Below are 21,934 nucleotides of genomic sequence, written 5' to 3' on the forward strand. Positions count from 1 at the left end.
ATTGCTACACATCATCTTTGAGTCAGACTTGCAGACCCACACCACTTTCACTTTTTTCTTTATATCAGTGTTGATGTCACCTGGGATGCCCAGGAGCTTTCCTCAAAGTGCTTGTCGAGTTTTATTCACACTTTCTGGTTCCTGCTTATTTGTTTAAGTAGCCCATTTGTTATATTTCTTTTGGTGAGTGATTCAGCATGGCAAAAAGTGAAAGCTGGAGCTCTGCAATTACATGTGTCACCATGTCATCAGTGAAAGTGGATGTTTTGAGGCGTGCAAAGGAATTTTGCCAAGAAGGGGTCGTTGAATGAACAACACTTGAACCAACATTCTGATATTTTGATGGATTGGTTAGAAATCTGAAGCAGTGATTTTTGCACTCGCAGGTTTTTGGATGAGAACCGGTAGTGCTGAACCTGGGTGTCCGGGTCAACAGAAGATAAAAACCCTATCGCTTGAACTATCCGATCGTGCTTATCAACGTGAATTTTTTTATCAAACAAAAAATGACGTTTAAGATCAGCTCAATAATAAACGAGCACAATACAAGTTTGTTTATGACCAATTTGCCTTCATTTATCCACATAAACAATTCATATTTTTAGGACCCTAACGCTAACCACTGCACCAAAAGCAACTACTTGTTGGAGATGACGCAATTATAGCTTTTATAATGTACAACTATAGCCTTTGTAGTGTAGTAGCCAGCACCACAGTTTGAGTTAGGGAGATGTTGGGCACCACAACGATCCCCCCAGCATCTGCAGGCGCCAGCACTAACACGGCATGATCGAACCCTTGACCTGCTCCGATACCAATTTTTAGGACCTTAACGCTCACCACTACACCAAAAGCAGCTACTTGTCGGAGATGGCGCAACTATAGCCTTTATAGTGTAGTAGTCAACACCACGGTTCGAGTTAGGGAGATGCTGGACACCCGTCACACCCCAACACATATATGTTTATTTTCTCTATTGTTAGCAAAAAAACTAAGCATACTTGAACGAGCGAAACTTCACCGGACTTTTCACAACTCTAAAAAAATAGCATTACAAATACACAAATTTTATAAGATATCGTAATTCATCTTTATGACGATAATGGGAAATTATAATATACAAGATGATTAAATATTTTCAAGTATGTGCAATAATATTAGTATCACGTAATCGGAAAAGTCCCTGAAAAGTTCCCGCGTATGCATCACTATTGTATTCAACGGTAATAATACAGTGAGATGGTAGACTTGCTGGAGGTGTGATTCTCCCTAAATTGCTTTGAACTTGCAAAAGGCAGTTAAAGTGAAGGCAGAGTAGCCATTCACAAGCTTTTTATTTTAGAAATACAGAAAGGTGTTTGCTTTCAGGACAATGATTTGGACTTCCATCTACTTCTCTTAATCTTAATGCATGTCTACCACTCCTGTCAAAACCAAACTCATATCCACCACGATGATGTATTGAATAATTTGCATGGTCTTCTTTATTATCTTTTTCTATAATTATATATAATTTTGTATAATTTAACAAAATTTGATAAATAACAAATTATTATTTTTAAGTTAATTAAAATAAAAGAGGGTAACTAACATATCGTTTGTAATTTTATAACTAAATAATTTTATATATAAATTAATGATCTAATATAAACCAAATAACAAATTCATTGATTACATGAATATAATCGGTAAACATTCACCTTCATTCTCGGCTACTTCTCTTCTCCTTTCCTCAAATTTCAAGTTCTTTACTCTTCTTCTATTCTCGATCTATATATTTCAAACAATTTAATGGATTTCTTTTTTATAATTTCTCAATTCTTTTTATTCTAATCAATGTGATTTAAGTGATCATACAATATAATTCACTTTATCAAATTATAAAATACTGATCAAATTTTTTCATGTTCAGTTTAACAATTCTAGCATTAAACCAATGTGAAGTACCAATGAGTATAAAATTCAATTTTTTTTACTTATAATTCAATTATTAACATCATATAAATAGTAATTTAGTATTTTTTTAGAGGAGAAATTTTGTAAGAATGTCTTGAAGTTTGATTAAATACTATTAACCGACAAAAAATATTGTTAACTGACTGTTTTTTTTTTTTAAATGATATTCGTGTTATACAATCTGTGCAAAACCAACAATACAGTACGTGCGTTTGTGTGTGTGCGCGAGAAACAGTGTACGTAAGGAGGCAGTATAGAACGAAGGATATAAGAACAGAGATCCGAGTCCAGTGCGTAACTGTCTCCTTAAAGCGTATTTCGCCCTCACCGTGTGTGATGAACGATCGCCTCCCAGGATAAAACGGATTGACGATGCGAGAAGCACCTTCGACGAACTTGAACAAGGACTGAAACTATCACCGACGCGGCTAGGGTTTTGGGTGCGAGAGAGGCTGTGTATTTTTCGTGTGTATAAACCCTAATCTATAATGAGTATATATAGACAATGCAAGACTTGTGTGCTACGCTTCGTAATTAATTAAAACGCGTTTAATTAATTTACGCGGTTATAAATTAAATCCGAAATCAAATCGGAATTAATTTAAACCAAGCAATTAATCCGAAATCAAATCGGAATTAATTTCTGCAATTTAATTGGGCCCAAGCCCAGTGGAAAAATAAATTCAGCAAAACTAGTCCGTAATTTTTCGGGCCCAGATTTTGCTGCATTCGTGTCCGCAGGTCGCACACGCGGAAAAGCCCGAGGCTTGCGAAGCCACGAAATTTCCCTCGAAATCCCACGATTTGCACCCCCCCCTGCGCGCACGTAGGTGGTGGAGCATAACACTAGTAACACATTTGGACTCTACCAAAGTGTTTTACTATATAAAGCCTTTAAAGGCTCTTTATTGAATCTATGTGGGATTCAAGCTTTCTATTCCATTTTTTCCACTACCAAGGAAACAACTTTGGATCATCATAACTCATCCATTCCTTAGTCGTTTTGAGTGAATAAACATGCATTGGAAAGCTCTCTCGGAGGAGAACATAATCCAAGCATAACCCGCCACGAGCACGTAGCCGAGCCTCACTCAAATTGGTGCTCAAAATGACAAATTTCCAACAATCCCCCACATGGGTGAGATTGATGATTTTCAGTAGCACACACCAGACAGACAGACACGGGGTTTGACTTTTGGTGATAGTTTCTGCGATCAGATATAGCATACGATAGGTAGAGAATGCTCCTTGAACCTTCGCTCGATTAAGCACATCGACTTTACTGGTAGACAGTGGACGTGCTTGTCCTTGAACTGTTCGACCGTTTATGTAAACGATGATATACTTATCACTATATCCTTTCTGACTTGTTCAGTTCTCATGATTATGTCCATTTTGGCCATGGAACATCGTCCTGGTTCTGCGGGAGTTTCTAAAGAATTGTGCCTCGCAATTCTCCTTTGAAGCGGCCCCACTTCTCTCCTACATAGGTGATCTTTATCTTATAGAGTAACCCGCGTTTACTCAACTGAATTCCATGCGTGTACCACTCCATGTATTCACCAAAGATCATTAAAAGCTCAAGGCTTAACCTCGTACCTTACGGGTCTCACTGTTTCTTCATCATAGGAACAGGCCAGGGGTTACCCCCACAGTGATTAGGTCATCATGATTTAGTTGTCCCATTGAACCAAGTTCTTGGGATCTCCAGTCAGCAATGGTTGGGTGTCCACCATGATGCCGTTAAGCTATAGGCTTAAGGCCCATTCCTCTCGATGATTTCTCAACCACTTCTCTTGGTAACCCTTTGGTTAGCGGATCCGCAATATTATCCTTTGACGGTATATAGTCAATAGTGATAATTCCGGTTGAGATTAATTGTCTAATGGAACTATGTCGTCGTCGTATATGACGGGACTTTCCATTATACATTGTGCTCTGTGCTCTGCCAATAGCGGATTGACTATCACAGTGTATCCCTATTGCAGTCACAGGCCTCGGCCATCTTGGAATATCCTCCAGAAATTGGCGTAGATATTCAGCCTCTTCAGCGCATTTATCTAAAGCCACAAACTCAGCTTCCATTGTGGAGTGAGTTATAACCGTTTGCTTGGAGGATTTCCATGATACTGCTGCTCCAGCTAGTGTAAACACGTAGCCACTCGTAGACTTTAGTGCCTTCTTGCTAGATATCCAGTTTGCGTCAGTATATCCTTCTAATACTGCTGGGTATCTGCCATAATGCAATCCATAGTCTCGAGTTCCCCTTAGGTACCTTAGTACCCTTATGATCGCTTTCCAGTGATCATCTCCAGGATTACTCGTGAACCTACTCAACTTGCTAATTGAGTACGCAATGTCTGGTCTTGTACAACTCATTAAGTACATCAGACTTCCAATTATCCTAGAGTACTCCAACTGAGATACCCCCTCACCTTTATTCTTGGATAGATGTAAAGTCATATCCACAGGTGTCCTAGCTTTCTCAGTATCATCCTTAAGAAACCTCTCAAGGATCTTGTCAACGTAATGAGGTTGACTTAGTGCGAGACCCTCTGATGTTCTAGAAATTTGGATTCCTAGAATTACATTTGCGAGTCCCATGTCTTTCATGTCAAATCTTGATTTTAACATGTCCTTTGTGGATTTGATCACTTTTTCATTGCTTCCGGCAATAAGTAGATCATCCACATACAATGTCATCATGACATAACCGCTCTCGTCATCCTTGTAATAGGCACAGCTATCACATTCGTTGATCTTGAAGTTGTGTGCTAACACGACTTCATCAAATTTCTCATGCCATTTCATAGGCGCTTGCTTCAAGCCATATAGTGATTTCACTAATTTACAGACTTTCCTTTCTTGCCCAGGGACAGCAAACCCTTCAGGTTGTTCCATATAGATTTCCTCATCTATATCCCCATTTAGAAAAGCTGTTTTCACATCCATCTGATGCACTGTTAAGTTCCGCATCGCAGTGATTGCAAACATCATCCTTATAGACGTGATTCTCGTCACAGGAGAATACGTATCAAAATAATCAAGGCCTTTCTGTTGCTTGTATCCTTTGATTACAAGTCTGGCCTTATACTTATCAATGGTTCCGTCAGGTTTCAATTTCTTTTTGAAAACCCATTTGTTGCCTAGTGCTTTACAACCAGGTGGCAGGTCCACTAATTCCCAAGTGTGATTCTGTAATATAGAATCAATTTCGCTTTTGATGGCCTCTTTCCACATAGGTCCATCAGGTGAGGTGATTGCTTCCTTATAGGTTTTCGGATCACCTTCTTCGAGCAAATAGGTCATGAAGTCTGACCCAAAGGATTTCTCCGTTCGTTGTCTTTTGCTCCTCCTCACAACCCCCACATTTTCATCATCACTTTCATCATTCTCATTTTCATCATCTACAGATTCATGAGTTCGTTTAGATGTCGTAGGGTGCTCGTTTCTTGGATTACAAGGAAATGTAGTCTCAAAGAATGAGGCATTTCTTGATTCCATGATCGTATTCTTTTGAATCTCAGGAATCTTAGAATCATACACAAGAAACCGATATGCTATACTACGTGGAGGATATCCGATGAAGATACAATCCACGGTTTTCGGACCAATCTTCACCTTCTTAGGTGTAGGGATCAGTACCTTAGCAAGGCACCCCCACACTTTCAGGTGTTTGTAGCTCGGTTTCTTTTTCTCCCACATTTCATAAGGACTCACATCCTTATTCTTGCGCATCGTAATATTTAAAATATTATTTGCGCTTAAGATGGCTTCCCCCCACATCGATTGCGGAAGTCCAGAGCTTAGCAACATCGCATTCATCATCTCTTTGAGAGTGCGATTCTTCCTTTCAGCCACTCCATTTGACTGAGGGGAGTATGGTGCAGTGACCTCATGGATTATACCATGTTGTGAACAGAATTCCCCAAAAGGTTCAACATATTCACCTCCACGATCGCTACGAATCCTTTTGATTTTCTCAGTTTGTTGTCTCTCGACTTCTTCCTTATAGATTCTAAATTTATCTATAGCTTCATCTTTGCTTTTCAGCAAATACACATAGCAGTATTTTGTACAATCATCTATGAATGTAATAAAATACTTATTTCCTCCTCTTGTTGGAGCGAATTTTAAATCACATATATCGCTATGTATTAGGTCCAGCACCTTGGTGTTTCTTTCCACACGTTTAAAAGATGATCTCGTTAATTTTGCCTCAACACAAGTTTCACACTTATGTTTTGAATCGATAGTTAATTTTGGTATGTATTCTTTTGCACTTAATCTTCGTAAAGTGTCATAATTCACATGTCCTAATCTAGCATGCCATAAATTAGGAGACTCAAGCAAGTAAGCAGAAGAATTCTTCATTTCATTATTTTCCTTAATGGACATTACATTGAGCTTAAACAGCCCATCACTAGCATAGCCCTTGCCTACATACATACCACTCTTAGACAAAACAACTTTATCTGACTCTATTACAATGCGAAAGCCATGTTTACTCAACAAAGAACCGGACACAAGGTTCTTGCGAATATCAGGCACATAAAGTACATTCTTCAAAGTCAGATTCTTCCCAGAGGTCATCTTCAGAATCACCGTGCCTTCCCCTTCAATGGTAGAAGTCGCAGAGTTTCCCATGTAGAGCTTCTCACCAGCATCAGAAGCTACAAGGCTAGAGAAAGTCGCCTTGTCGGAGCAAATATGCCTAGATGCTCCTGTATCAATCCACCATTCTCGCGGATTAGATCCAACCAGGTTAACCTCAGAGACCGTAGCACAGAGGTCTATATCACCTATCTCCTTGGAGATATTATCAACCATGTTTGCTTCTTTCTTCTTGGTCTTCTTAGGCTTCCTACAGTCGGCAGACCTATGACCAACTTTGTCACAGTTGAAGCACTTTCCTTGGAACTTCGAAGGCTTCGAAACTCCTCCTTTGGGTGCCAGTTTAGCCCCTTTCCCGGAACTGGTCTTCTTGGACTTGGAGCTTTGAGCATGCTCCACCATATTTGCCTTTTCACCGGCAATATGCTTCTTTCCAGATCCTCTGTTATTTTCTTCAATGCGAAGTCTAACAATCAGATCCTCCATAGTCATCTCCTTTCGCTTATGCTTAAGGTAGTTCTGGAAATCTTTCCATCCAGGAGGCAGCTTTTCTATTACAGCAGCAACTTGGAAAGATTCTGTGAGACCCATCCGCTCGGCATGCATCTCATGAATGATCAGCTGCAACTCTTGCACCTGACTGTCAACAGTCTTGGAATCCACCATCTTGTAGTCAAGAAAGCGTCCAACAATCCACTTCTTGGCACCGGCATCTTCGGTTTTATACTTACGGTCAAGTGATTCCCATAAGTCCTTAGATGTTATCTTCGAACTGTACACATCATACAGCGGGCCAGTCAAACCATTAAGCACATAGTTCCGACAAATATAGTCGGAGTGCTTCCATGCATCAACGGCAAACACCGCCTGCGTATCGCTCTCAGCAGTGAGCATAGGTGTCTCTTCTCTCAGATAGCGAGACAAGTTCAGTGTGGTCAGGTAGAACAACATCTTCTGCTGCCACTGTTTGAAGTTCGTTCCGTTGAACTTTTCTGGCCTTTCAGCGTGAGAAGTAGGCACATGAGGCACAGCTGGCGCAAAGGGCGCAACAGGCGCAACAGGCGCTGTATGCACAGCAGTCCCAATCGGCTGAGGAACATGTCCTGCCGGACAGTGTGTAAGTGGAACACTGAACTGACCAAAGGTCATCTGTCCCGCAGGACCATAGCCCGGAGGCGTAGTTCCAGAACCGTAGCCCGGAGGCGTAGTCCCGAAGCCGAAGCCCGCTGGCGTAGGTCCAGAACCAGAGCCCGCAGGCGTAGGTCCAGAACCAGATGGCACACCCCCATCTGGATTAACCAGTGCGTTGGGGTTACCTTGCGACTGCTGCGGCTGACCCCCATCTGGATTAACCAGTGCGTTGGGATCAACAGCCGTACCACTCGTAGGGATAACATTATTAACATTCTCCATTAAATCTGTATTCCAACACGCAAATAAACCAAATCAATTACGCAATCAAACCAAACCAAAACAATCACAGTTGTAAAAACAGAATAATAATACGCTTTAAGATTGTTATACAATCTGTGCAAAACCAACAATACAGTACGTGCGTTTGTGTGTGTGCGCGAGAAACAGTGTACGTAAGGAGGCAGTATAGAACGAAGGATATAAGAACAGAGATCCGAGTCCAGTGCGTAACTGTCTCCTTAAAGCGTATTTCGCCCTCACCGTGTGTGATGAACGATCGCCTCCCAGGATAAAACGGATTGACGATGCGAGAAGCACCTTCGACGAACTTGAACAAGGACTGAAACTATCACCGACGCGGCTAGGGTTTTGGGTGCGAGAGAGGCTGTGTATTTTTCGTGTGTATAAACCCTAATCTATAATGAGTATATATAGACAATGCAAGACTTGTGTGCTACGCTTCGTAATTAATTAAAACGCGTTTAATTAATTTACGCGGTTATAAATTAAATCCGAAATCAAATCGGAATTAATTTAAACCAAGCAATTAATCCGAAATCAAATCGGAATTAATTTCTGCAATTTAATTGAGCCCAAGCCCAGTGGAAAAATAAATTCAGCAAAACTAGTCCGTAATTTTTCGGGCCCAGATTTTGCTGCATTCGTGTCCGCAGGTCGCACACGCGGAAAAGCCCGAGGCTTGCGAAGCCACGAAATTTCCCTCGAAATCCCACGATTTGCACCCCCCCTGCGCGCACGTAGGTGGTGGAGCATAACACTAGTAACACATTTGGACTCTACCAAAGTGTTTTACTATATAAAGCCTTTAAAGGCTCTTTATTGAATCTATGTGGGATTCAAGCTTTCTATTCCATTTTTTCCACTACCAAGGAAACAACTTTGGATCATCATAACTCATCCATTCCTTAGTCGTTTTGAGTGAATAAACATGCATTGGAAAGCTCTCTCGGAGGAGAACATAATCCAAGCATAACCCGCCACGAGCACGTAGCCGAGCCTCACTCAAATTGGTGCTCAAAATGACAAATTTCCAACAATTCGAAGATCAACCAATTAAATTAAGATAGAGAAAAAGATATTCTAAAATGATAAAGAAATCTAAATGAAAGGCATATGTTAAGCCTATTTGTAATTAAGAGGAATCAACTCAACTCTGATAAGAAAACAAGTAAATAGCAAGTACTGTTATCCGGAATCCGTACGAAGAACGTCAAATGATTTATTGAAGATTTTATGTCAGAAGAATTTCAGGATGCTGCTGCAAACCACTGGAAGAAGTTCATTAATATGATCAAGCCTCAGTGTACAAATAATCTTTTGTAGCACGTCCAGAAGATCAGAAGGCATAAAGTTTCAATACTTTATTTATTCAGAAGATTCCATCATTGTGTCTACAAATGAAGAAGAACTAAGAAGACGAAGAATCGACGAACAAGTCACAGCTTAATTGTTTAAATGACAAGGAATATTTAATTGAGCTAGTTACAGATGAACCAGACAGTACAATTGTGTATCAGCTCATCAGATTAAATATTCTACGTCAAAAGAAAGTGGCCGTTCATTCAAGTCGAAGATCTTAATTGTTTACAGAAGACTGAAGACTTTGAAGAAGAAGAAAAGGGATAATTGATTATCTAATTATTTAATCCACTTCTCTAAATAATTATATATGATGTGTAATTTATTTATTGAATTAATTCTATCTCGAATTAATTTAATTTATGAATTTATGCATTTAATATAATTAAGTGGATATTAATTGGTTAATTAATTAAAAGAAATAAGGGTTTGTCTTGTTGGATCAAAAGGAAACACAATTGCTATGATTGTCTTAAGAAATAACAAGGTAAGACAATCAAACAGATTGTCTTACCGTGCCATTTCCCTCCTCCAACACACGGTAAGACAATCTCTGGAATTGTCTTACCGTGTCCTTCTTTTGTCTTACCGTGTAGATGGCAAGACAATCATTCTGATTGTCTTACCGTGTAGCTTCCAAGACAATCAGGATGATTGTCTTACCGTTTGGAGTGTAAGATAATCCTACAGATTGTCTTACCGTGTCCCAATTATCTTACCGTGTCCCTGAGATTGTCTTACCACTTCAGATTGTCTTACTAAGCTATAGACAATGCTTATGATTGTCTTACCTTATGTTTTTCAGCAAGACAAAGTGCCAAATTGTCATAGCAACCACTAGATTGTCTTTGCCACCATTGTCTTGCCTAGTTCTTGAGATTTGCCTATAAATATGGTTCATTCTCATTCATTTGTAAGTGTTCAAAGTGCTTGTAAGCTTTCAAGTTGTGTTAAACTTGCTATTCGTTAAATCCGCAGTTTACTGTGCTTTGATCATTCGGTTGTTTTGTTCCGCTGAGTTAGAATACTTTCTGTCAAATTTATTCTACGAACTAGTGGACATTAAAACGAACCATATTAATTATATAACGACTTAAAACATTGTTATATTAATTAATCTTAATCTGATTAACAAGTTATATTCCAATCAGATTTATTCCGCCGCGATTATTTTTAAGTGACGATTGTATTCAACCCCCCCTTCTACAATCGTTCCAGGACCTAACACTAAATGAACTACAATTATTCCTATTTTCCTTTATTATATCCTATTTTGAATTCTTGTATTTTAATAAGATAGTATCAAAATATTATAATATCTCAATATACAAAAAACCCATTCATTTTCTTTACGGTAGATTGTAAAGTGCTCATTTATTTGAAATTTGTAAGAACCGAAAAAATAGATTTTTTTTTTTTGAAATTGAAAAAATAGAAAAGTTATTATAGTTAAATATGAAATTTGTAAGAACTGAAAAAATAGAAAAGTATTATAGTTTTTCTTAATGATCTTATTATAATTTATTTTCCTCCATTAACCGATCTAAATATTATAAGTTTTTGTTAAAAACTATATACGTGATGAAGGACAAAATTGTTAGTCCCTAATTGCACATTATTGAACAGATGGATTTTAAGATCCTAGAATCAAGAATTCTGGTATGGAGAACTAGTTTTGAGCTAGAAGATGAACAAAAAAGCTGTTAATGGCAGCAAAAATAGGAGGAAGTGGCAGAAGAGAAGGTTCAGCAAAAGCAGTGGTTTCTGATCACATCTCTCAAACCATCAAGTCCACCTCCAATGTCCTTCAGCTCATGCTTCAGTCCTCTCCTTCCCAGGTACTTTTTTATTCTCCCTGTTTCATGATGTTATTAAAATATGCATGCATTATTGCATTATGCATATGTTATTTCACTAATGTATTGGTTAAATTATATGAACAAATATGACATGTTAATCATTATAGATGTCAGGAAAAACTTGAAGGTTTTTGTGATCAATGAATCCGTTTAACCATAATCGATATTCAGAACAGATGTAATCAATGTATCGGCCTGAGTTCAATTGACATCACTGGAACTAACAAAAAATAAATTATCTATTCAAATTTAAAAAAAAAAGATAAATATAGTGAAGTAATCCAATTTCGGCCCAACTAAAAGGTACCTTCTAATTTCAAATTATCCCTTCAAATTGTGCAAATAGTAAAGTTTGTTCTTTAAATTTGTCTTGCACATTATCATCCTGAAATTTTTGTGCCCGTCTTCGGCTAATTTTTGACCCCAGTAATTCGAATTTCTTGCTATGCAAGTGTCCATACCTCAATTCAGCCAATCATATTTGGCTATCATAAAAAGCAGCATTTATGTTCCAAAGGAGAAGAAGATGTACGTGCTAAATGTGTGAATCATTTGATATTCTGAAATTTATTATTTGTGTTGCTATGTGTAACATGTATAGGCTCAACTGAGAAAGCTTCCAAAAGACCTTTTGGCCAAGACCTCGACAATTAGAAACACTGAGCAAGTATGTTTGTGGAAATTCCTCATTCATCCTATATAATAGTAATCGAGTAATGTGTCGTTCCTCGAGGGAAATTTGATGTACCAGTGCACCTGTTTCTATATATCACTATAATGCAGGTATTGAATCAATTACCTCATGTAATTTCGTCTTTGGATGCGCACACAGAGCAAGGATTACAAAGGTGATCCTCTTCTTCAGATGTTTGTGATCTCTGAGTTACTTCATTTTAAGTAAATCTTGCTTCACGCTGATCTGCACAAGGATTATAATATCTAGTAAATAGCTTGCGACACTGTTTTTATTTCAATGTGTCATTTCCAGTTAGAGGTGGCCAATCGAGCGGTTTTGAACCGATCGTTCGGAACCGACCCGGCAAAAAATTCGTCAAAATTCGATTCGGGACGGGCTTGATTCGGCCCGGACCGACTCGTTATATTTCACGAAGCGAATACGAATCCTAATATCAGAAACCAGAACCGGCCCGGAACCGGCCCGCGAATTAACGAGTTGGTGACAATGTGAACGACCCGCGGTTCAACGAATCGAACGAATGAACCGCGAGTCAACGAGCTGTTCAACGGTTCAACGAGCCGAACGAACGGTTCATAAATGAATTAGATTAATTTAGTTTTGTAATTTTAAAATTTTTCTAGTGTAGTTTTTTTTTATGTATCGATGTAGTTTGTTCCGTTTTTTTAGAGAGGAGTCCTCTCAAATTAATTGTAAAATATATTTTAATTAATAAAATTTATACGAGGTACCATCCTCTTTTATTTTATTTTATTTTAATTAAAAAATATGGTAATATAAGATAACTGAACACAAACTAATCCGAGAAAAGACGGAATCATTCGCGATTCGCGAATCGATTCGTGATTCGCGAATCAATTCTGATTCGCGAATCACGAATCGATTCGCGAATCGCGAATGATTCGCAGTTTAAGGCGAGTTTAAGGCTGACGCTGAATGTTTGTCCTGTCTCGATTTTTTTTTTGACTTCTTTTATTTACAGAATAATGAATTTATTTTAAAAAAATAATTGATTAAATGAACTTATATATAAAACAAAAAATTAAAAAAATAAAATAAAAATGAACCGTTTCAACTCGTGAACCCGCGAATCGGTTCACGAGCTGATTCGGACGAATTCGGCCCGGAACCGGACCGGCCCGCCTAATCAAACGGGCCGGTTACGAATCATGTTTCTATAACCCGGCCCGATAAAAATTCGGCCCGGCCCGCCCCGGACCGCCCGTTTGGCCACCACTATTTCCAGTGTCCATACACACGTGTTATGAAAATGCACAAAAATTTATCATTAGAGATCATCTTTGAAAATATCATAGGTTAAGTGAAGAGCCGAATGATCTGACTTCCTACTTGTGTGAATGTTTGCAGCGGACCTCATCTCAGCACTATTCTGCAGTTGACTGAAACTATTAAAATCTGCCAGCTCAAACATTTAGCCAGTACGCAAGTCTCTCCCCAGGTACATCGAGTATTCTGTAATAAATCTGCAGATGTGTGCTAGTTGATGATTTACAGAAAGAAGCTGTATGAAATGCTTGTTTTCTTAGCAGGAACCAAAAGTGACGATAGAGGATCGACCATCAACTGTTCTCAACCAGTTTGCTGCGACTAAAACAATGTAAATTTGAGTATAGATAAGTGTTCTAAGAAGCGGCTGTCTGGATGGAATCGATATTTAAAGTGTTTCGATTTTGTACTAGACGAATGATTAATCGTTTTTGAAGATTAAGTGGCATCCTAACCTAAGGAAATAGGATGGGGGAGTAGTAGTGAATTGATATGACTTGTTAAGACATCGGAGTAGTAGTGAATTGATATGAGGAGATTATTTTTCAGTGTTTTTTAAATTTTCTTTTGCAAAAAGGTGTTAATCTAATCTTGCTTCTTAAATTGGACGTAAATATTGTGCATAAATCAAGATGGAAATAATATGCAATCTAATAGAAAGCTGATGTAAAGCTGATTATCATTCCATTAAAATCTAAATCTCGATCATACGCCCCGCAATCAAATATCAACAAATTTGTAAAAAGAGCATGAAATTATGGGCCATATGAAGAGGCCCAACCCAACTCAAAAAGGCCGAGGAGGTCATTGGGGCGTCGTGACAAAGTAATAAGTTCCCAGGTCGGCCCACATTGGTGACAAAGGAAATTAGGGTTTGAGTGGTGTATAAATACTGCGATTTCTCTTAAACCTCACAGATGGGAATGATACAGAAACTCCATCTCTCTGCGATTCATTTTCTCGTATTCTTCCCTCCTTGTATATGTATGTGTTTATAATAATTATTATATTTGTGTTTAAGTTCGATTTGAGTAGTTTATTTTGAGATTACATGGAAAAAGAAAAGAATAGTGCAATGAGGAAAACACATCTGTGCTCCAGAGAAGAGATGAATATCTCTTCTGTGACGGCTGTACAACCTCTAAGAAGTTCTGAGCACTTGACTTTTTGTATCTATTTATTTGCACTCTATTATATACTGCGCGAGATGATGATAGAATTCATTGGTCTGTCAATCCACTGATTATCTCTTGATGTTAAACAATGAATCCCGACAGGATCTGATCGCCTTGGTTTTTCTTTTTCTTTTTTTTTTAAATTTTAATTTTAATTTTATGCGTAAAAAGTTGCAGTGGTAGATGATGAAGATATAAAAAGACAAATGGGTAATTTGCGTCTGATTCACATTGATGCTATTCACCTTGGAGAACTGATACTGCTGCTATTCTTAATTCTTCCCCCACAACTTTCTCCTCAGTCATCCAGCATTTTTGGACAAAAATAAGTATATTTTTTATAAGTATTATACATATTTTGTTACAATTTGAGGTTAGAAGCTGTTGTTTTGGTTTTGTTTGATATTTTCTATTATTTGGCCTGGAAATTAGTAATCATTGTAAGAATGTAAGGTAATAATACCATTGCCATGATATGAACTAATGGGCAGAGGCGCAGGATGGTGATTAATCAGAGTATTCATTCAAAGAATTAATCATTAATTAGAAATCGGATAATTAATCATATATTTTTATTAAAAAAAGAAATTTTAAAAATAATAATCTTAACTATGTGCCCAAGGGATTTAAAAATGTGTATCACAAAATCAAACAACTTATATTTTAAAATAGAAGAGTATCTTTTGACGATACATGGAAGGCCTTGTTCTACAAGAGAACAACTTTTCTGGTACATTCTCGTCAAAACCAGTTAACAGGGGAAGTACCAAAATCATTGTCCAGTTCTAAAATGCTGCATATTCTGGATACATCAAATAATCAGATCTAGTCTTTTCACAAAACAAGCTCTCAGGAGTCATTCCTCAAGAATTAGCAGCACAACTTAATTTCATCGAATTCTTCAATGTGTCTTACAACCTCCTAAGTGGTCGCATTCTACAAGGGCCGCAATTCAGGACGTTTGGGAATAATTCATACGTTGCTAACCCAGGGGGCTTTGTGGATTTCCATTGTGTAAGGAATGTGGAACTGTTTATTCAGTGCCAGCTGATAAAAATGACAGAATCCATGATGAAAATGAAGATGATAAAGAAAGGGATAAGTTTCCAAGTGGATTCGACTGGATATTTTTATTAGCAGGACTTGGAAGTGGGCTTATTGTTGTGTATGTCATAGGAAACATCTCAACAGAAAATAACTACATTTGACAGAGAAGAAAGTACCCGTTGATAGCAAACCTGAAACACCAGATCGAGGATTACTTTTTTAGCGGACATTAAACACATTTTCGAAAAACATCCGTATATTTTCAAATTTGCAGGAGCATTTTATTAGTTTTCCTTTGTTTAGCCTGTTCTTGTGTTCCATAACTGGTCTGGTGTCTTCTGCTTTCAAAATTTAACAATTCCAAGTTAATGTGAAATTCAATGAAAATTTAACAGATTTTGTAAAAGTTCACTTACTCCATGAAATTTTGTGCTCTTTTTAACAAGTCTAAGTTTACTTTACTTTGGAGTGATATCATGATTGTCTGAGTTTACTTTCAACCTAATACTATTGATTTTTAAATCATTAAACTAATGAAATTACAATTTCCTTTAAAAATATATTTTTTAAATATGTTATCCACATTAATATTTATAATAGGAAATTTGGGTGATATAAAACTTGATTATTATGATTGAATAAACGGCTAATTTCAATAGATGGTAGGTTGAGCCTTCAAATACACTACTATGTATATAATGTTATTTACCAGCATTAATTACTTTTTCCCCTTTCTGTAAATACTTTCTAATTTTTGAGTACCAATTATAAACAATAATTTGAAGTAGGTATCCCGTAAATAGGCTACAAAATGGAAACATACTAGATAAACAAAAGCTCATAACTACTAAAAGAAAATAGTGGAAACACTAGCAGAGTAGCAGTACTACAACACTTCCATTAATATCTTCATGGATTCCCCTCTTCGCAAGTCCATCATAACCTCGTGACAGATTCCATCTGGCTCAGGGTTGATAGAGTTGTGAATAAACCATGATTATATTTAAGACTATACACATTATTACACTACACCATGATCACATTGAACCGAAATTAATGAGGTGCCAGCTTTGGAAAGGATAAAAGATTCAAGCTCCTAGAATGTTTTCGACAGAAACTTAACAGAGTAAACACCAAACATAAAAGATTCACACAATAATGGAACACCACTAGGTGAAAATTGGTTCCAAGAAACACGTACAATAAAAAAATTGTGCAAAACACAGACATTTATTACATGATTGTGCAACGACTCCCCTCCTCTGCTTGCTGATGTGGGGAAGCTTGCTGATTCCTGTTTGGTTCAGATGGGTTATATGTGAACTCCGAAGTATCAAGTCCATACTGATTACCAAAGAGAAAAGAAACACAAATATAAACATCAGAGATTATGCTATGGGAATGGGGAAATGCTTTTTCTTTTCTTTTTTTGAGTTTGATTCTATTAAAATTATAGTGCAATATATGTATTTCACATGCCTAGATATACTATAAAGTGATTTAGAGAAAAAGGGCACCTTTTCCCGCATACGTGTGCTCCAAGCATCATTCCTGCTGGGACGGTTGTCAAGGGTACCAGCAACAGGGACACCTGTAGCGGGAACTGGCGCTCTGTTATTGATTAACGGCTGGCGTTGTTGCCTAGGGCCTCCTATATACTCATCATCACTATCATATTCTGGTGGCTGATTGGCAGCCCTTACCAATATAGCCAGCAAGAAAACTAGAGCCTACAAAAACACAAGTGATCATAAAGGGCTTCATAGGATTATGAGAGATAATACACAGGCTCCCATTTAAGTATTGTATACCACATAACAGAAATAGAAATTTTTTGCATTATCACGGACCGGTGCGCATACAAATACATAATATGCATGCATACAGATAACTCTACAACATATTTTTAACTTGCATAAAACTTGGAAAAATATAGTTTAATGGGTCTGGTTCTATAATTTTACAAAAGTCACTAAACTAATCCTTGATTCTAAAACTGTGTGCTGTGTATGAAGATATTAGATGAAAGTGTTAAAATGCTGGAACCAGGTAGGACGCTATGATATAAAAGAACACAGCTCTATGATTTTGGAGGTCTAAGAGCATCTCCAAGAGATTAGCTATATGGGACATAAAAATACACAATATACATGCATACAGATAACTGTACAATATATATTTTAACTTGCATAAAACTTGAAAGAAATAGTTTTAATGGGTATGGTTCTATACTTTCACAAAAGTCACTAAACTAATCCTTAATTCTAGAACTGTCTGTTGTGTTTGAAGATATCAAATGAAAGTGTTACAATGCCTGAACTAGGAAGGACGTAATGCTATGAAATAACACGGCTCTAGGATTTTGAGGCCTGAGAGCATCTCAGAGATTCGACAACGGAACAGTCTGTCTTACCTGAAGAACTATAGCCCCAAGAGCAGCCCATCTCGCAATTTTCCAGTTCTTTTCCAGAAAATCCGAAATTTTATCAAAATTGCCAGTTTTGTCATCTGGAATTTGCTGAGACAAATTTGTGTGCCCAATCAGAAAAAGAAAAAAAATCTTAACTTAATATCAATATAATTAGAATACTTACATCTTTCCAACTTTCGTCGAAGAATATAAATGCTGCTGCAGCTAGCTCTACCAAGATCAAGAATATCAACAATACAGAATACTAAATTGTGTTAAGGAGAGCTATACAAACCAACAGCTACAATGCCCATTAAAAAGAATTTCACTCAATTTCACAAATTAAAAGTGTTAAAAGACAGATGACTATCAATAAAATGCTTAATATGTAAAATCAATTTAATTTCCAACAGTTCCATGTACAAGTACCGAAGCCATTCAGACAAACAATCATCTGCTGACCCAATATGTTGATAACGAGCATAATAACTGATGCAGAACATAAAATAATTAAATTAGTTGTTAATGATTTAATATTATCATATTAATGCAAGGGTATTTGTAACAATTACTTTGTATTATCCTATGTTACCCGGACTCGGCTTAAAAGGTCCAACATGGATACATGTCCGAGTGTCAGACTTGGCAACATTTTGAAAATTTTACATGTTTATGGACTAAAATAAGTGTCAGGGTGTCCATACCCTGGTCTGAGGGTCAAGTGTCCGACACGAGTACTTGAAGGAAAATGAAGACTCCGGGTAACATAGATTTTATCTGTTATAAGTATTTTATTGAGATATATGGTAATATCTATCTACTAGGAATTTCTTTAAGTCGGATATTTATCTCTTATGAATCTACGTAGTAATTTGGATGAGTGTCTAAATTCCTGAGATAGGACTTTGAACCTAGATAAGGAGATGCCCATATCAATCACATTTTTATAGTTATTACTTATTAGTTATGAATTAGTGAATACGTATGAAATTTTGATTGTGTTTCCAAGTTTTCCCTGTCAAATTGTATCACCAAGTTAAGTAATCCCGCCCGTATCACAATTTCAGGCCATGTCTCAAGATAATTCTCCCCTTCATTTAACCTGATCTAAACCTTGTCTTGCATCGAGGACATCAACATATACTACAGTCAAGGTGCCGGTGACTAATATATAACTAATCACCCTTACGTTGTCAAAATATACTATCACTTAAATCATTTCAGAGAAAGAGAAACAAATATCTAGGATACACAAGACAGACAGCACCCATTCCTTGTTGCTGCTCCTATGCATCCAAAACAGGATATAAAGAAGATGATCACACCAATACCAAAGAATAAGTAAATGAACCTGCAGAGAAAAAACTTGTCAGCCATCAAATTTAATATTTAGAAATATATTAAGATGGATAGGTCAACAAATCTTATAAAATATGTTCTTTTTAAAACGGTGTGTGCATCATTTAAAGTTTAATGCATTTCCACATTTTACTTTTGCATCATTTAGATATTACAATTTTCAACTGCAATAAAAATGCAACAGCAATCCTCAAAATTATATAAACTAGCATTATATTCACAAAATGTATGATAAGAACTCTAAATGGCTACTACAAACAATCTATTAGCTTCTTCCTTTATCTCATATCCCATTGGAAAACTTTGTGTTGAGATGAAGGGATTTAAGAACAGATGGTCTATCCAGCACTCGTAGTACAACATGGGCAGTTACATGCTTAAAAAGAGATGGAGATGACAAGAAAGTTGCTAAACTAAATAGGATCAGGGGAGAAGCAATATACACACTTCTGATACAGCAAAGATGCAATTCTATTCTCAGAAAGAATGGGCATTTTATAGTTTCAAGGCAACAAGTATCTGGCATTTGTAAAGATCAATATTGACAGTTTTGACTCCCAAGGAATCTATGTGGTACATTTGGTCAAAAAGTACACAAAGCCGCAGTAATGATTCTTTATACAGTCAAAGAGTGCAGGTAACCAGAACCTTAAAATGCTAAGAAAACAGTTCTTACACTAACAAGTAATGACAACTTTCGTCTAGAGTAGGCTAGTAATACAAGCAATGGTGATTCTTCTATAAAGTTCAGTAGTTAGGGAACTTAAAATTTAACAACGTGCAAGAAGCTGCACTAAGAGCAAGTCCAAGAAATGCCTTATATCATGTCCTAAGTTATAATTTAGGGCATTTGATGAAAAAGGTTGATCCAACAATGTCCTAGTGATGCCGTATATCACTAGGACAACCTCTTCAACCCCTATTTTTGAGGCACCTCTCTCCTTGCCGTATCCTATATTTCATAATAAATTCTCATGAATACTCTCTTTCTCTCTCTACTTTATATTATGTTTTAATAATAACATATCAAACATATAGTGAAAATAAGGCACATTGTTGGAGTTCAAGTTAGTAAAATATGTCCTAAATTACTAGGACATAATATTTTATATTATATTTAGGGATTGAACTAGGACACTGTTGGACTTGCTCTAACATGATCATCCAAGCGTATAATTTTAAACTTGCCACTAGACATGTATCAGAAAGAATAACCATAAATTTTTGTATCTATTAAGTGAAAACTCATCACGTGTTGCTGGTGTTTCTGTTCCTGATTCTACCAACTTACAAACAGTTGGAGAATAGATGTCAAAGAATTTGCATCATCTTCAAGAAGCAAGAATCTATCAGAAGGTACAATGCAATACAAAACCCAACTAAACCGTATATAACAAGACCTGGGCCAAGTAATTGAGAACATATACGAGTGCAAAATATAGCATCTCACCAGGCTTGAGGCAAGTTATCAAGAATGTTGCTTGATAGTGACACAGCCATCAGTAATGGACGACCAAACTGTACCATTTCACCACTGGAAGGTGCCATACCAGGATCAAATGAAGATGCATTTTTGTACTCAACGAAAAGGTAGATGGAATAGCCAACCATGGCCAGCCCAACAAGAGTTAACAAGAAGTTGAAGAGCTTCAATAGGCACTCGAGAAACCCTTTACATGCCATCTTTTTTTAATTATAATTACCCTCGATCTTAATTTTGTCACCAGGAACTCATCAACCCTTCAATTCACACTGGCACAAAATAATACCATAATCACATAGCAAGATGAGAACCTCAAATGATACACGCAAACCAAATAGAAAATTTATATTTAATTTAGTATACTTAATTACTTATCATCATAAATTTTCATCAGGGGTATAAACAATCCTAGAGTTCCAAAAATGCAATTAAAATATGTATTATTATTTACGATGCTAGGAGTATAGCCGAGGCCTGCACACATATCACCCGTCTGTACACTTTTTTACATGAAGATAAACCCGGCATGCTTGGTAACATAGCTAGCTTTTTTTGTTTGAAACTGGCATCCGAAATTATGTTTCCTTCAAATGGGTACTTGATTAATTCACTCATCTTTTCATTGTATTATTCCTTTAAAATCCTTTTTCAGTTCTTGTCCAACATCATCAAAAACTCAACCAAAAAAAAAAAGAAAAAAAGAAACCACACATAAAAAATCTTTGCCTACTTATCAGTACTAGACTACTAAAACATAAAAGGCTTATAATTAAAATTCATAAAGAGCTAGAAATCAAAACTTGAAAAGAGTTAGAAACAATCATGGTCTGATGAATCAAAACACCAAATGCATGAGAAAGAATCAACCATCTTGTTTATAACAGTAAAGAACACAAACACATAGAACACATATACATAGCATAGATAATTGAAGAAGAAAAAAGAACAACTTACAGGTTAATAGAGATGAGGAGGAGAAAAGGGTTCGTGTTCGATTTGATTATCTTGGAAATATTAAATCTGGGAATAAATTAAAATAATCCGATAAACAAGAAGATGAGAGTGATAAACACGACCACTATACGTATATGTGATTATGTATATATCAGATCATCCCTATTCTTTTTCATTATTAAAGTGCTTGGTCGGCAATACTTTATATTTGCCATTTTTCTCACATTACTATGTTTTTCTAGAAAAAATTTGTAAATATGTATGTTGCCTAAATTCCAGTCGAAGGAATTTCCCGATTTG

At 36.8% G+C, this 21,934-nt stretch overlaps 2 protein-coding genes and 3 non-coding genes across 5 annotated transcripts; 4 read left to right on the top strand and 1 right to left on the bottom strand.

Annotated features, from left to right (window-relative positions):
- Positions 1–10,978: 10,978 nt before the first annotated feature.
- LOC108194805 (tobamovirus multiplication protein 2B) lies at positions 10,979–12,126 on the top strand. Its single transcript, XM_017361743.2, has 3 exons — positions 10,979–11,201; positions 11,824–11,889; positions 12,006–12,126. Exons 1-3 carry the CDS (start codon positions 11,070–11,072, stop codon positions 12,072–12,074), a joined length of 267 nt encoding a protein of 88 aa, XP_017217232.2. The 5' UTR covers positions 10,979–11,069; the 3' UTR covers positions 12,075–12,126.
- A 2,150-nt stretch (positions 12,127–14,276) lies between these two features.
- LOC135148126 (small nucleolar RNA U61) lies at positions 14,277–14,365 on the top strand. Its single transcript, XR_010286019.1, has one exon. It is a non-coding gene; the product is annotated as a small nucleolar RNA U61 (small nucleolar RNA).
- Positions 14,366–14,408: 43 nt separating this feature from the next.
- On the top strand, positions 14,409–14,494 carry LOC135148131 (small nucleolar RNA snoR14). The gene has a single exon (XR_010286024.1). It is a non-coding gene; the product is annotated as a small nucleolar RNA snoR14 (small nucleolar RNA).
- A 61-nt stretch (positions 14,495–14,555) lies between these two features.
- LOC135148125 (small nucleolar RNA Z101) lies at positions 14,556–14,647 on the top strand. Its single transcript, XR_010286018.1, has one exon. It is a non-coding gene; the product is annotated as a small nucleolar RNA Z101 (small nucleolar RNA).
- Positions 14,648–16,465: 1,818 nt separating this feature from the next.
- On the bottom strand, positions 16,466–21,808 carry LOC108193194 (tobamovirus multiplication protein 2A). Its single transcript, XM_017359752.2, has 7 exons — positions 21,635–21,808; positions 20,648–20,949; positions 19,090–19,189; positions 18,023–18,103; positions 17,842–17,946; positions 16,946–17,158; positions 16,466–16,772 (listed from the first exon to the last, which is right to left on the bottom strand). The coding sequence occupies exons 2-7, from the start codon at positions 20,878–20,880 to the stop codon at positions 16,662–16,664; spliced, it is 843 nt and encodes a 280-aa protein (XP_017215241.1). The 5' UTR covers positions 20,881–20,949; positions 21,635–21,808; the 3' UTR covers positions 16,466–16,661.
- Positions 21,809–21,934: the final 126 nt, after the last annotated feature.

The sequence above is a fragment of the Daucus carota genome, chromosome 7 (genome assembly GCF_001625215.2).
Source record: "Daucus carota subsp. sativus chromosome 7, DH1 v3.0, whole genome shotgun sequence".
NCBI classification, from domain to species: domain Eukaryota; kingdom Viridiplantae; phylum Streptophyta; class Magnoliopsida; order Apiales; family Apiaceae; genus Daucus; species Daucus carota.